This window comes from Pelobates fuscus, chromosome 4, assembly GCF_036172605.1.
Source record: "Pelobates fuscus isolate aPelFus1 chromosome 4, aPelFus1.pri, whole genome shotgun sequence".
Classification (NCBI taxonomy): Eukaryota; Metazoa; Chordata; class Amphibia; order Anura; family Pelobatidae; genus Pelobates; species Pelobates fuscus.
The window spans coordinates 269,706,053-269,720,016 of NC_086320.1; the positions used below are offsets into that span (position 1 = coordinate 269,706,053).

The 13,964-nt window shown below is 43.2% G+C and overlaps 1 protein-coding gene across 1 annotated transcript in view; it reads right to left on the reverse strand.

Annotated features, from left to right (window-relative positions):
* Positions 1–5,767: 5,767 nt before the first annotated feature.
* The window catches only part of CDCP1 (CUB domain containing protein 1), a 132,048-nt gene continuing 123,851 nt past the window's right edge, over positions 5,768–13,964 (reverse strand). The window contains exons 8-9 of the mRNA XM_063452104.1: positions 7,435–7,522; positions 5,768–6,627 (exon numbers count right to left, since the gene is read on the reverse strand). Coding sequence (XP_063308174.1) covers positions 6,054–6,627; positions 7,435–7,522 — 662 coding nt within the window. The 3' untranslated portion in view covers positions 5,768–6,053. The remainder of the gene's footprint in view (positions 6,628–7,434; positions 7,523–13,964) is intronic.

The window sequence follows — 13,964 nt, forward strand, 5'->3', positions numbered from 1 at the left end:
ACTGGGCACCTCCTGACCACCTCGCGAAGTTCATGCACCTGTGGTTACGCAAACCAATGGACAAGACGGTGCGCAACCGCTTATGCTCCGAATGCCCTCGCCCTTCACTACCCGACCATGTGGCACAGACACCGGAGTTCGACCAGGTCATGACCACCTTTATATCTAAGGGTGGTCGCGATCCTCGAAAAGGGGTGGAGAAGGGATTCCATGGCGTACAGGACAAGTTGCTGGACTCCATCGGCCCACTTTCCCGCATCTTGTACTTGGCGGATGACGCCCTCACGCGAGCTGACCAGTTCGATACCAACATGGTATGTGAATGGGCACATGATATTAGAGAATGGGCGCAACAATGTTTTTGTTTTGTTGGCAACGCCAACGTGGCCCTCTCCTCTGAGAGGAGGAAAGCAGCATTACTCCGCTTAGACGGAAAATTGGTGGAATTGGGCACTAAGGAATTAGGACCACTGGCACAGGGCAAGCTCTTTGGAGACGCATTCTTGAAGGACCTGAACAGACACGTGAAAGTGTTCACGTCCCTTAATAAAGCTCAGACCTCTATGAAATGGGTCTTCAGGAGCAACCCCAATTGGGGTGTTTTTGGAAGGGCTGGCCGCCACAAGGGCCGCGCAGCCAGCCGCTTCTGGCCTTCAGGCCCCCGCTCGCAAAGACCTCAACCATTTTACCCGGAAGTGGGCTACAGACAGCCTTTCTACTACACCAGAGGAGCCGACAGAGGTCGTGGATCACGTGCCCGTGGCAGAGCACGCTTCACCCCCGCAGGTAAATCATTATTTGACTCATGTACCCCTTACCTCACGAACTGAAGGTCGTATTGCTCTATATTTTCAGAACTGGACAGCCATCTCGGCAGACGCGTAGATCCTCCAGACGGTACACGGCTACGTCATAGACTTTGTGGACTTTCCGGACCAGACGGTCCCTCCACATCCCTTGAACTGCTCCGCGGAGGACGGCCAACTCATCGAGAACGAGTTGCGAGAGCTCCAGTCAAAAGGAGCGATAGAACCCGCTCATGACCAGGGGGGCTTTTTCAGCAATATTTTCCTGGTGAAAAAGAAGACCAGGGAATTCAGACCAGTCATAAATTTAAAGAAGCTCAACGCTTACGTTATGTACAGGCACTTCAAGAGGGAAGGCATACATCTTCTGAGGGACCTCCTCCAAGACGGAGACTGGTTCACAAGACTGGACCTCAAGGACGTGTACCTGTCAGTACCCGTCCACATTGCCTGCCACCGATTCCTCAGATTCTGGTGGCGAGGCCTCCCCTGGCAATTCACGTGCCTCCCCTTCGGCCTCAGCTCGGCCCCATGGTGCTTCACCAAGTTACTGAAGCCAGTGGTCGCACATCTATGAGCACAAGGAAATCTGTGCATTATCTACCTGGACGACAAGTGCAGACTTATTCAACACACACGCTATACCTTAGACTTCCTGACGTCACTGGGTTTCGTGGTGAACTTCCTGAAGTCAGAGATATCCCCAGCTCAGACGGTGCAGATTTTGGGCTTCGAGATAGACTCCAGGTCCAGCACGTTACGATTGCCGGCAACAAAGATCACGGCAATCAAAAAAGAACTACGCAGAGTCATTCGCTGCCATTCCATTCCACTCCGCAATCTGGCTCGAATTGTAGGACTACTATCCGCGTCCATCCAGGCCATATTCCCAGGACCGCTCCATTACAGAGCGATGCAGCGCCTGAAGACCTCCTTTCTTTACCGGAATCCTTCCTACGATCAAACGATCCCGATAACGGAAGAGGTCAAGGAGGAACTCAGGTGGTGGCTAGACAGCATGGAGGCATGGAACGGCCGGGCCATCTTTGGGAACTCGCCCGACATAGTTCTGGAATCGGACGCCAGCCTTTGGGGCTGGGGCGCGACGGGCGAAGGCAAGTCGACAGGAGGCGCCTGGACCTCTCAGGAAATCGACCTTCACATAAATTGTCTGGAACTCCTAGCGGGCTCATTCGCGATCCGCAGCCTGGCAAAGGACAGATCGAACTGCTGTATTCTTCTCCGGATGGACATCGTCTCGGCGGTTTGCTACATCAACCGCTTAGGCGGAGCCGGTTCCGGCTCCTATCCGAAATAACGAAGGAGATCTTCGACTTCTGTCTACCCCGCAACATCTCCCTCAAGGCTGAATATCTCCCGCGGGAAACGAACCTGACAGCAGACTGGTTCTCACGTCACTGGCGGGACAGCAGTGATTGGAGACTGGACCCATGGGTCTTCCAAAGCCTCTCAGTCAGGAGAGGCCCCTTCCGGCTGGATCTGTTTGCTTCCCGCAACAACAGACAGACACACAACTACTTTAGCTGGCTTCCGGACCCGGAGAGCATGGCAGTGGACGCATTTCTTCAACCATGGCCAACCGAGGAGAGTACGCTTTTCCCCCATTTGCCATGATAGCGAGGACGATTCGATACCTGAAGAATCAACACGGATCTCTACTTCTAATCGCTCCCCTATGGCGGGGTCAACCATGGTTCCCGGACCTCCTGGCATTATCCTACACCGACCCACTGCTTTTACCATCTTACCCGATGCTCCTCACAGATCCGAAATGGAACCCCATCCCTTCGTCCTCGAGGACCGTCTCACCCTGGTGGCTTGGACTCTTTCAGGGGAGCCTGGCAAATCAGCGACTTATCGCAAACAGCTAGAGACCTCATATGGGACTCGTGGGCACCCGGAACCAGACGATGTTACCCATCAGCTTGGAATTCCTGGTCCTCTTGGTGCAGTGAACGGAACTTCGATCCATTTACTGCACCTCAACGGGTTGCTCCTATTGTTCGCTCAACGTTGCACGCTCCGCGATTTTGGCATCTCACGTCCCCTCCTTAGGGATCCTTGTAGGGAAGGACCCGCTGGTATGCCGTCTCCTGAGGGGTATCCGATTACAGAGATCTCCGGGACCCAAATACTCTCACCTGTGGGACGTGGAGATGGTCCTACAGTTCCTGAGAGACTGGCCGACAAATGACAGACTGTCTCTCCAACAACTTTCGGCCAAATTGACCCTGTTACTTTGCCTCGTTTCCTTCCGTCGTGTTTCGGACGTACAGGCCTTTGACATCAACGCCTTTTCGGTCTCTCCTGAGGGACAGCTACTAGTGTCCTATGTTAGACCACACGTTCCCGTTTCGACTATCACACTCACCAGATGGGTACGATGGATCCTATCACTGGCGGGGGTGGACGCAACTTTTGGAGCACACTCAGTGCGCGGGGCGGCGGCCTCGTCTGCTTTCTCGGCGGGCGCTTCTTTGGCGGATATCCTTTGTTCAGCGGACTGGTCGAGGGAATATACTTTTCGGACATTCTATTTCCGCCCGAGTTCAGGTGCGGCTATGTCTCTTCTGAATCAGCGTTAAAAATGCAAAATAGGAAGCCTCCTGTCATGTGGTAAAATTGAAGATTATGCTAGCGTTAGTGTACTTATAATCTTAATTTTAGTAATGACATGAGGCGAGTATTTTCCCACCCTTGGGAAGAGTGGATTCAGGTAAGTATATTTATCTCTCCGTTGGCTTATCATATTTTTATACCGATTCTCTTCCTGTTTGGGGATTTGTTCTGTTTATGTTCATTATTCATTACCCATTAACCAGAAGAGACGCCTACTGCAATTATATGTTAGGTCATTACTGTAACCAATTTCAAGATCGGTGCCTAACCCATTTCACTTCTCTTTTCAGTATAAATCCGTGATGTTAACAGTTCGTTCTCAGGATGGACACATTTGGGTCAGCCTTCATCTCCTGAGGTTTCGTTAATCACCCTTTGGTGCATGTTACAGAATATTCTGGATCAGTCTTCATTCAGTGAAGTTCCGTTTCTGTGGGAACCACCCGTTGGTGCATGTTACATGATGTTTTGACTTTATGTTTTTTTATTAAGTTTCCTGATGTCGCTTCCGAAAGAGGGGGAGGAGCCTCATCACTGTGAATACTATACCTCCTATTGCATTTTGATTGGTTATTGTTTTCACTTTTCTTTACTGCTATGTGGAGTTAGTAAAGAGAGTTATATGCAAAATACTCGCCTCCTGTCATTACTAAAATTAAGATTATAAGTACACTAACGCTAGCATAATCTTCAATTGTATTGCTTATTGTTCCTACCTTTAGGAGTCCTCTGGGTCCTCTCACCAGTTGCTTTGATGATCTTCGTGGTCCTCTCTGCTCCCTCACACTGTTTAGTGATGCGGGGCCGGAATGACGTCATACCCGGACGGTATATTGCTGCAGAGTTGGCATCTGCCGTCTGGGACAAGCAGGTGCTTACTCTGCCTTGCTATGGAGTGCCCTTAGGTGGCCAGCTGGCCACCTGCTGGGCTCTCTGTGACAAGCCACCGGCCTGCTCTTCGAGGCGCCCTCCAAGTCATGGTTGCTAGGCGTGGTGCATCCGCCCAGGATCAGCTCTTCAGCGGCCGTTTTAAAATTATTTAGGGTGGCTTGGGGGGCAATTGCCTCCCTGCCCCCCATTCCAGCCCGCCCCTTATGTGTATATAAAAGAAAGGATGAGAAGTCTTAGAACGGACAAAAGCTTAGAGAGACTTGATAGCTTGCCCTTCAGTACAATTCCGTTCAGGTCTCAAAATTGTTTTTGCTCACTTGTGCTTTTACAGAGAGAACATATGTGAAGCATATCAGACTGGCCCCACCTGTACGGGCAGTCCAGATCCGAAATGCCAGCAAGTTCCCTCTGCACGAGCGATACAGCAACCCCAGGCTATCATTTCGGCCTTCTTTTGGGCCTCGTCAGTGAGGTGTAGCTGATATCCCTCTAGGCACAGTGAGTATGCCTGGATTACCCTTTTAACTTGGGGTGAGCCAAGTTAATGCACTAAAGCAAAAATGAAGGAAGGATGAGAACTCTAAGTGGACAAAAGCTATATGTATTTATATAGTAGAGAGTGTAGCCGTATTCGACCCGTGATGTAGAAGGAAAAAACAAATAAAATTTGTATTTTGTAATACCTTTTTTTATTGGACTAACAGAATTTTTTAATGAAAAGCTTTCAAGAGAACCTCCCTTTCTCAGGTCTGATTGGTGAAGCTATTTCCTAGCTAAGAATATCCAGCCCATACCAGTAATTTTGAAGCTTGACTCCCACTCCAAGGAAGTTTTCGCATACCATTGCATAGCTCAGTCAAAAAATCCTTGGGAAATTTCCACGGTTATAGCCCTAAGGAAGATTTATGACCTGCAGTAATTTTTAAGGTAAATTTCCTTACATAGAAGTGTACAATATGACACTACTATATATCACTCTCAAAGTACACATGCACTATCTTGTCTGCTCACAGTTTTATTTATTTTTTTCCCACATATAAATATCATTCAAGGGGGGTTGAAAGACAAAAGCATTGGTACACACAAACTTAGAAAGAAAGAAAAAAACATTATAATACCTGCAAAAAAAAAAAAAAAAAAAGAAATGTATAAAACAATTAAAATAAAATGTTGCTTAAATAAATACTCAGTTTTGAATACCTCTATATCTACAAAGCATATATTTTTATTTTTTTTTACTATTAATTTTGTGTATGGGACTCGTTTCAATTCTTAGACAAATGTAAAATACATAAACAGGTTTTCAAATTTTAATTGCATTTAACATATTAAAACTCAAAATATTTTTTTTTCTTTAACCCCTTAAGGACCAGACTTCTGGAATAAAAGGGAATCATGACATGTCACACATGTCATGTGTCCTTAAGGGGTTAAAGTCCAGCATAAAAAAATTAATTCACAACTCCAAGCTGCTTAAGTAACATTTCACTTACAAAGGTCTTTTTAAAAGATGTTCAACTTTGCAGGTACAAGAATATCCAAAGTTTAGTTTACAGAATCATCGTCCCATCTATCTATTTCCAGTCCAGACGATTGTTTTGTTTTAAAAAAAAAAAATCCTTGTGGATGGCGGCAATCTTTATTTCAGTTTTGTTGTTTGACATTAGTCTTCACTATTCTAAAATAAATACCCTTTGCATTATTTTCCCAAATAAATCAGCCTGATGTCACAGTTTCATGGTCGTTACTGTCTAGAAAGGATAGACTAGTATCTTCATCTTCAACAGGCACTTTTGGGAGATCATCTGATGAAGCATAAATTTCATTTCGCCTCATTGAAAGAGCAAGTGGATCCTCCCACGTATCTTCTGTACCACTTCCATTTAGCCTAAGAAGTGGGGGCACAAGAGGAACAGTACCTTCAAAGGGGCGGTACACATCAACCTCAGGATTGTTTTTACTACTTCCATTTAGCCTAGGAAGTGGGGGCACAAGAGGAACAGTACCTTCAAAGGGGCGGTACACATCAACCTCAGGATTGTTTTTACTACTTCCATTTAGCCTAGGAAGTGGGGGCACAAGAGGAACAGCACCTTCAATGGGGCGGTACACATCAACCTCAGGATTGTCTGGACCATCTGTGTCTTTCAACAAATGTCCATAAACCATTGTGTCATCAATTATTGCATATACATGAGACTCATTGGTCTTCCGAGCTTTGAACCCTATGCGTCTTGACATTTCTGTATTTACTTTTTCTTTGTTTGGTGGAAGTTGTTTCTCTTTTTTTCTATGAAATGGTAAAAAAGGAAGAAATTAGATAATGAAACAATACATAATGTATTAGTGTCATGCATATGCCGGTATTTTGCTTTCAGTATTAATTTTCAGGTATTTGATTTTTAGACTGCAAACACTAATGACTCAGAAATAGCCCTATGTAACCAAATTGTAACGGACATCATCATACATGCCTCCCAAGCATCCCAATTCTGACAGGACAATCCCGATTTTTTGTGTCTACTCCTGCTGTCCCAAAGTGTGTAGCGCGAGCGAACACACCATTAAGCGCACTTGCTCTGCACTAGGACCCTGCAGACAGCACTGAAATAATGCTCCGTGCAAGTCCTGCCCTCAGTAAGCTGGCCAACTTGATTGGCATGGAGCTAGTGAGCATTCATGCAAGGCTTACCTTCATGCAATGGCTTTTCCCAAAGGGGACAAACACGCCCAGAAAGCTGGTGGGTCCTCCCATATTGCTGGTAGGTAAGCCTTGCATGAATAGTAAAAATAAATAAATCATATTGCTTTCTCTCTTTATCCACCTTCCACGAGCATCCCATGTCTTGAGACGCTGATGTTGAGGTGTGTGCTATAAAAAGTTGCACTTAGAAACATTTGTCCTTTATCTAACTTCTTACTCTTATGTTTACGATACCTTACACCTTATGGACTTATTAGGGCCATTTACCACACCTTTCACATCTCTTTTCTTCTCCAGACAGATTTACTACCTTATGTTCTTAATCAATGTTTCTAGTTATTGAGTATAATCTACTGAGTTTTTGTTCTTAATAAAATATAACAAACCACCTACTTTTTTCTAAGACAGCAAAAAGTCACTCCCACGGCTACAATAACTGTGCACACTGCAGCTGCAATCACAATCCCAATGATTTTTATATCTGCAAAAAAAAAAAAAGAGAAATGTTTTAATTAATAGTATAAAGGAAACAAAACTGTAAAACCAGCACAACACTCAAGGGAACATTCCAAGCACCATAACCACTACTCACTGAAGTAATGAAAAAGAAAAAATACAAAAATCTGCTCTAGGTCTTGTGTTAAAAAGATACAGTCCAAGTACCAAAACCACTACAACTTAAAGTAGCGGTTTTGGTGCATAGATTCTGTTTTACTCTGACAATATAAAACATTGCTGAGAAAGGACAATGTACATATGCCAGAGACAGTCACTAGAGGCACTTCCTCTTTAAGAACTTTGGTTTTCAAAGCTCACAATGTTTGCTGTTGCCAATGATGCCAAGCTCCGCTCAAGATTCTTATAGAATCTCCTACAATAGATTGGCGGAAAGTGGAGATTGCCCCACATTCACCATAGTTCATTGTTTAGCTATACATTGTTTAGCTATATGTAGCATCTGATTGGGTGGAGCAGCTGCGGAGACTGTACTGGTGGTAGATTAAGGTGAATGTAATTGCTTTTATTGTAATTTGGTCCTAAATCTAAATCACTAAAGGAACACCAACTTCAAAATAAAATATATATTTTTTAATGTTAAAAAGTGTTCATTTAAAACTATATCTTTATATACATCTGCTTTAACGCCGTTCGGGCAGAATAGTACACCCTAATGTTTGTGGCCTGCTGGGAGTGCAGATACTTACCTTCCGTGGTGATCCCGATCAGGGGACTGTTTGACAATACAGGCAGTCCCCCTCTGGCAAACCCAGGCTAAGTGATTGCGTGACATGACTGGATCATCAGTTTAAATCACTGACTGCAGGGACACACATATATACATACATTTAGTGTACCAAATATGCACTATATATTCAGGTGATACACCCCTACCCAACATATAAAGTGTGATTAAAACGCTTAATTATGGAAATAGGGACTTGCCCTCAAAATTTCAATGATTTCAAATGCATGTAAGTAAATACAAACAGATAAACATATATTGTAGTATATTAATGGATTATTTAAAACACAAAACGAGTGAGTGAAAATAAACTCACATAAAGTGCATTTAAATGAAAATGATAGAGACACAAATGCCTTCTAGGTATAGTAGTTATGGTAGTTTTCAGATAGCAGATAATTGAATGTAGTGTTCACCTTGTGAAACTACATTGCCCATTGATGACTCAGGCTCCCTCAGGGAACCAATGAAAGGAATGATTTACATAAACCGCTCTAAAGCATATATGGATGTGGGAGCTAGCCTTCACCCTGCTGCTACTCTTTTATCAATATCCAGGACCCTGAAGCAATGGGCAGAGAATTTTGAGATGGATATCAAAGGAGATGTAAGCCGATCTCGCCTATTAAGAAGATATTAAGCTGGCCTCTGACTTTTTCTCTGATACGTTAGTTGACATGGTTAGGTCTTTTGCCAGATCAATGGTCTAAATGTCTTAAGGCGTGGTATGCGGATACTGCATCAAAAAATTGCTCTCTCCTTTTTCAAGGGGACATTCTGTTGGCTCATCAGCTAGACAAATTTATCAATAAAGCAGCTGAAGGATGTAAAGCACTATTGCCTACCGAAAGAAGTAACAGATGTGTTTCTGGTAATTACAGGTGGTCCTTCAGGGAGCTGAGACAGTACAAGCCGGGAAAACAGCCTTTTTGTCAACCATGGAAGAATATCCAATCTTTAAACAGAGGAGGACAAGGAATAGTAGGTTCTTCACGTCATAAGTAGAGGATTCTGACACCAGAAGTACACATACCCCACAAGTTGGGGCCAGACTGGCTCAAGTGTCCAGAGTCTGGAGCCATACAGTTCAAGATGCCTGGCTAAAAAAAAAACTTATTATCAGAGGTTATTACCTAGAGTTCACAAATCTCCCTCAGGGAAATTCCTCAGGCCTACCTTTCCACAAGAAATTGGAAAGAAAGAGGCATTAATAAAGTTTATGGACCCCATGCCTCAACAGATGGTGATATTAGCCCAGACTATTCTCAGCTCCCAAAGGTCTAGACAACTGGAGACCGATACTAGACCTGTTGATCCTATATACCTATCTGCTTCTGAGTAAATGCAAAATGGAATCATTGGCATCCTTCATCAAAGTAGTATCGCCAGGGGATTTGATGATTTCGATCAACCTATAGGATACTTATTTCCACATTCAAACAGCGCAAGAATATCAGAGATATCTAAGATTCTGCCTCAACAATACACATCTTCAATTTATGGCACTCTCCTTTGGACTCAGCTCGGCACCAAGGGTCTTCACCAAGTGCCAATATCCCTTCTAGCAAAAATCTGCCTACAAGGTATTCAGATTTATCATTACCTAGACGATATTTTTCTGGTAAGGAAAAGTCAAGCTAGGTTGTTCCTGGTTCTGTCCCAATGAGACAACATCTTAGAACATCATGAAGGGATCCTGAATATGGAGAAGAGCAGCCTGGATCCTTCATATCAGATGGTGTATTTAGCAGCAGCTTTCAACATGTATCAAGGGATGGTTCATCTTTCACAAGACCGAGCAATGAGATTAAAAAACAAAATAGAAGATGTACTCCCTCTAATTCATGTTCCAGCCAGAGGTTCATGATTTCCTATCACGATCAATGTCATCTACAATAGGCCTGACAAGATAGGCTCAGTGGCACCAGAGGATACCTCAGTCATCTTTTCTTCTACAGTTCATGCACCAGTTTCTCGCACAAAAGAAGGTGAAGAAATCGTTATCATGGTGGAGAAAAGACGTTAATCTGTTTCTCGTATTCCCCCGGGAGAAGTGTAATGGAAAGTGTAATGGTAACAGATGCCTGCCTATCAGGAAGGGAAGCCCATTCAGACCAGTCATTTGCACAGGGGAAATGGCCAGCTACCATGAAGGAGAGCTCTTCAAATATACCGGAGTTAATTGTAGTTTTCAAAGCCATTCAATGTCTGCAGAGTCAAGTACAAGATCATTGAGTGAAACTTCAGGTGGACAACACTTCAATGGTAGCTTACATCAACCATCAAGGTTGTACTTTTAGTATGAAGATGATGAGAACTCTGCTCCCCTGGTGAATTGTGCTCAGTGTCATCTCCAAGGTCTGTCAGCAGTTCATCTCCAGGGTCTTCCAACATTTGAGCAAACTTCCTCAACAAACACCAAATGTAGCCAGAGGAGTGGAGTCTGGCCAAATGGGCATTCCAGAGGAGTCTAGAGGAATGGAATGGAAGTGGACATCATGGCATCCTGCAGCAACAAACAAATCGACAGATTACTCAAGCAGAGGGATGGGATGCTCTCACCTGTGCATGGAACTTAAAGAGGGGTTATGTATTTCCGCCCATTCCCCTGATTATCAGGCTGCTCAAAAGAATACAGAGGGAACCAATGGAAGTATTTGCGGTAATACCATTTTGGCCGAGGAGACCTTGGTTTCCCCTTCTATGGAGCCTCTCAGTAGAAGATGCGATCCCTCTACCAGCCACACCGGACCTTCTGTCTCAAGGGCATCTGTTCCATCCAGCATCCAAGACTCTCCAATTGAAGACTTGGAGATTGAGAGAAAACAGCTAGAGGAAAAAGGTTTCTCAGAGGTAGTCATAGAGGGGAAATATATTTCAGCTGCATATTACAGAATCTGGGATGTGTTCACAAACTGGGCAATCAGAAACAGGGTTTCCTCAGTGTCCATCTCAGCACAATTGTTGAAGAATTTCTTCAAGAAGGCCTAGACAAGGACTTCGCCTTAACATCCTTAAGGTACAAGTCTCTGCCCTGCCAGCCCGTTCCAACTTCAGATGGGCATTGCATCCAGACATGGCAAGGTTTCTCAGAACAGTCCTCCAGATAAAACCTTCTTTAAAATCCATTTCCCTTCCTTGAGAACGTTCATTGGTCCGGTCTTCTCTTTAGTGCTCCCCTTTGAGCGTTTAGAAAAAAAAAAAAAAAGATTCTGATGAGGTTATTGACTCTAAAAACAGTGCTGCTAATAGCCCTCACTTTTGGATGTAGAGTTTCATAGCAAGCAGCTATTTCTGCAGACAACAGATGCACATCCTTTTTTCAGGACTAGTTAACTCAAGACAAGGTGCTGCAGCAACTAAAGAAAGTTAATATAAACAAAGCTCCAGGGCCTGACAGTATTCATCCACGAGTACTTAAGGAACTAAGTCTAGAAATAAGTGAATCTCTGTTTTTAATCTTTCAAGAAGTGTTCCAGAGGATTGGAGGAAGGCCGATGTGGTTCCTATATTGAAAAAGGGTTCAAAATCCTTGCCTGGAAATTATAGACCTGTGAGCTTAACTTCTGTGGCTGGGAAAAGTATTTGAAAGGTTATTAAGGGATAATATTCAAGAATTCCTTGAAAAGAACATGGTTATGAGCAAAAATCAGCATGGTTTTATGAAGCACAGGTCATGTCAAACTAACTTGATTGCATCCTACAAAGAAGTAGGTAGAAGTATAGATCAGAGTGTTGCAGTGGATGTGATCTATTTGGATTTTGCCAAGGCATTTGATACAGTTCCACACAATAGATTAGTGTTCAAACTCAAGGAAATCGGTCTAGATGAAAATGCTTGTTGTTGGGTAGAACATTGGCATAAAAATAGAGTACAAAGAATTGTTATTAACGGTCAATTTTCAAGCTGGACAGAGGTGGCAAGTGGTGTCCCTCGGGGTTCTGTTCTGGGACCCCTTTTATTTAACATATTTATAAATGATCTTGAAAAAAGCATTGGAAGTCATGTTTCAGTGTTTGCAGATGACACAAAACTTTGTAAAGTAATACAATGTGAGCAAGATATTACCTTGCTGCAGAGGGATTTAGATAGACTGGGGGACTGGGCACTCAAATGGCAGATGAAATTTAATGTTGAAAAAATGCAAAGTTATGCACTTCGGCGTAAAGAATGCACAAGCAACGTACACCCTTAATGGAAGCAAATTAGGGATAACAACACACGAAAAGGACTTGAATTGTTATAGACAACAAACTATGCAACAATGTGCAATATCAATCAGCAGTGGCTAAGGCCAGTAAGGTATTGTCATGCATGAAAAAGGGCATTCATTCTAGAGAAGAGAATATAATTTTGCCTCTTTATAAATCACTGGTAAGACCACATATTGAATATGCTTTGCAATTTTGGCTACCTGTTCTAAAGAAGGATATTATGGCACTAGAAAAAGTGCAGAGTCTGGCTACAAAATTAATAAAAGGAATGGAACATATCAGCTATAAAGAGAGGTTAACAAATTTAAACGTCACCTCAGAGGGGATATGATAACATTATACAAATATATAGGGGTCAATACAAACCAATATGTGGAAATCTATTCACAAACCGAACTTTACATAGGACACACGGTCATGCTTTTAGACTGGAAGATTTAGTCTAAGGCAAAGGAAAGGTTTTTTTACCCTAAGCACAATAAGGATGTGGAATTCTCTGCCTGAAGAAGTGGTTTTTATCAGAGACCATACAGATGTTCAAACAGCAACTAGATGCATACTTGCAAAAACAGAAAATTCAAGGATATAATTCTTCAATGTAGGGTAATAGCTGCTTGATCCAAGGAATAATCTGACTGCCATTCTGGGGTCAAGAAGGATTTTTTTCCCTAGTTTGTTGCAAGTGCTTCAAACTCGGCTTTTTGCCTTCTTTTGGATCAACAGCAAAAAACAAATGTGAGGAAGGCTCTTTTCAGCTATGTAACTATGTAAGGTTAAACTTGTCCATTGAGCAGTACCTGAATTTAGACCAAAGGATATGTCATCCTTCCATCTGAATCAGGAGATAGTATTACCCTTCCCAGTCTTCAAAAAGAGCAAAAAAAATCTTCGTAATCTGGATGTGGTTAGATGCCTGTTGGGCTGGAGTACATCTCAGAGGCTCTTCATTGTCCCCAGTGGTCAGAATAAAGGTGAGAGGGTATTTGTGATAATGATCTCCAGATGGATTACTTTGGCTACATCTAAAGCTTATGAGGTTAAGGAAACTCTAATCCACATGGGACTGAGAACTCTACCGCTCTCTATTGAATGAGCAGCTGTGGCACATATTCCTTCTGACCAGATATGTAAGGTAGCCACGTGGTCCTCATAGAATATCTTTATTCATCATTACTAGCTGGATGTTCAATCCTCTCAAGGAACAGAATTTGCTACAGCAGTCCTTTCTGCTTCAAAAACTGGATAAGAGATTTAACAAAAGTTTGTTTGCAGCAATAATATGTTGGTTTATTTTTTTTCCCATCCCTAGTTTGTTTAGCTTAGGCATGTTCTCAGGAGTAGTGCTGCCATGGCCATGAAAATGGAAAATTTACTCATACTTACCGATATATTCCTTTCCAGGTAATGGGGCACAGCAGCACTACAATCCCACCCTGAGTTGGGTGGCTTTTTACAAACTGGAGCC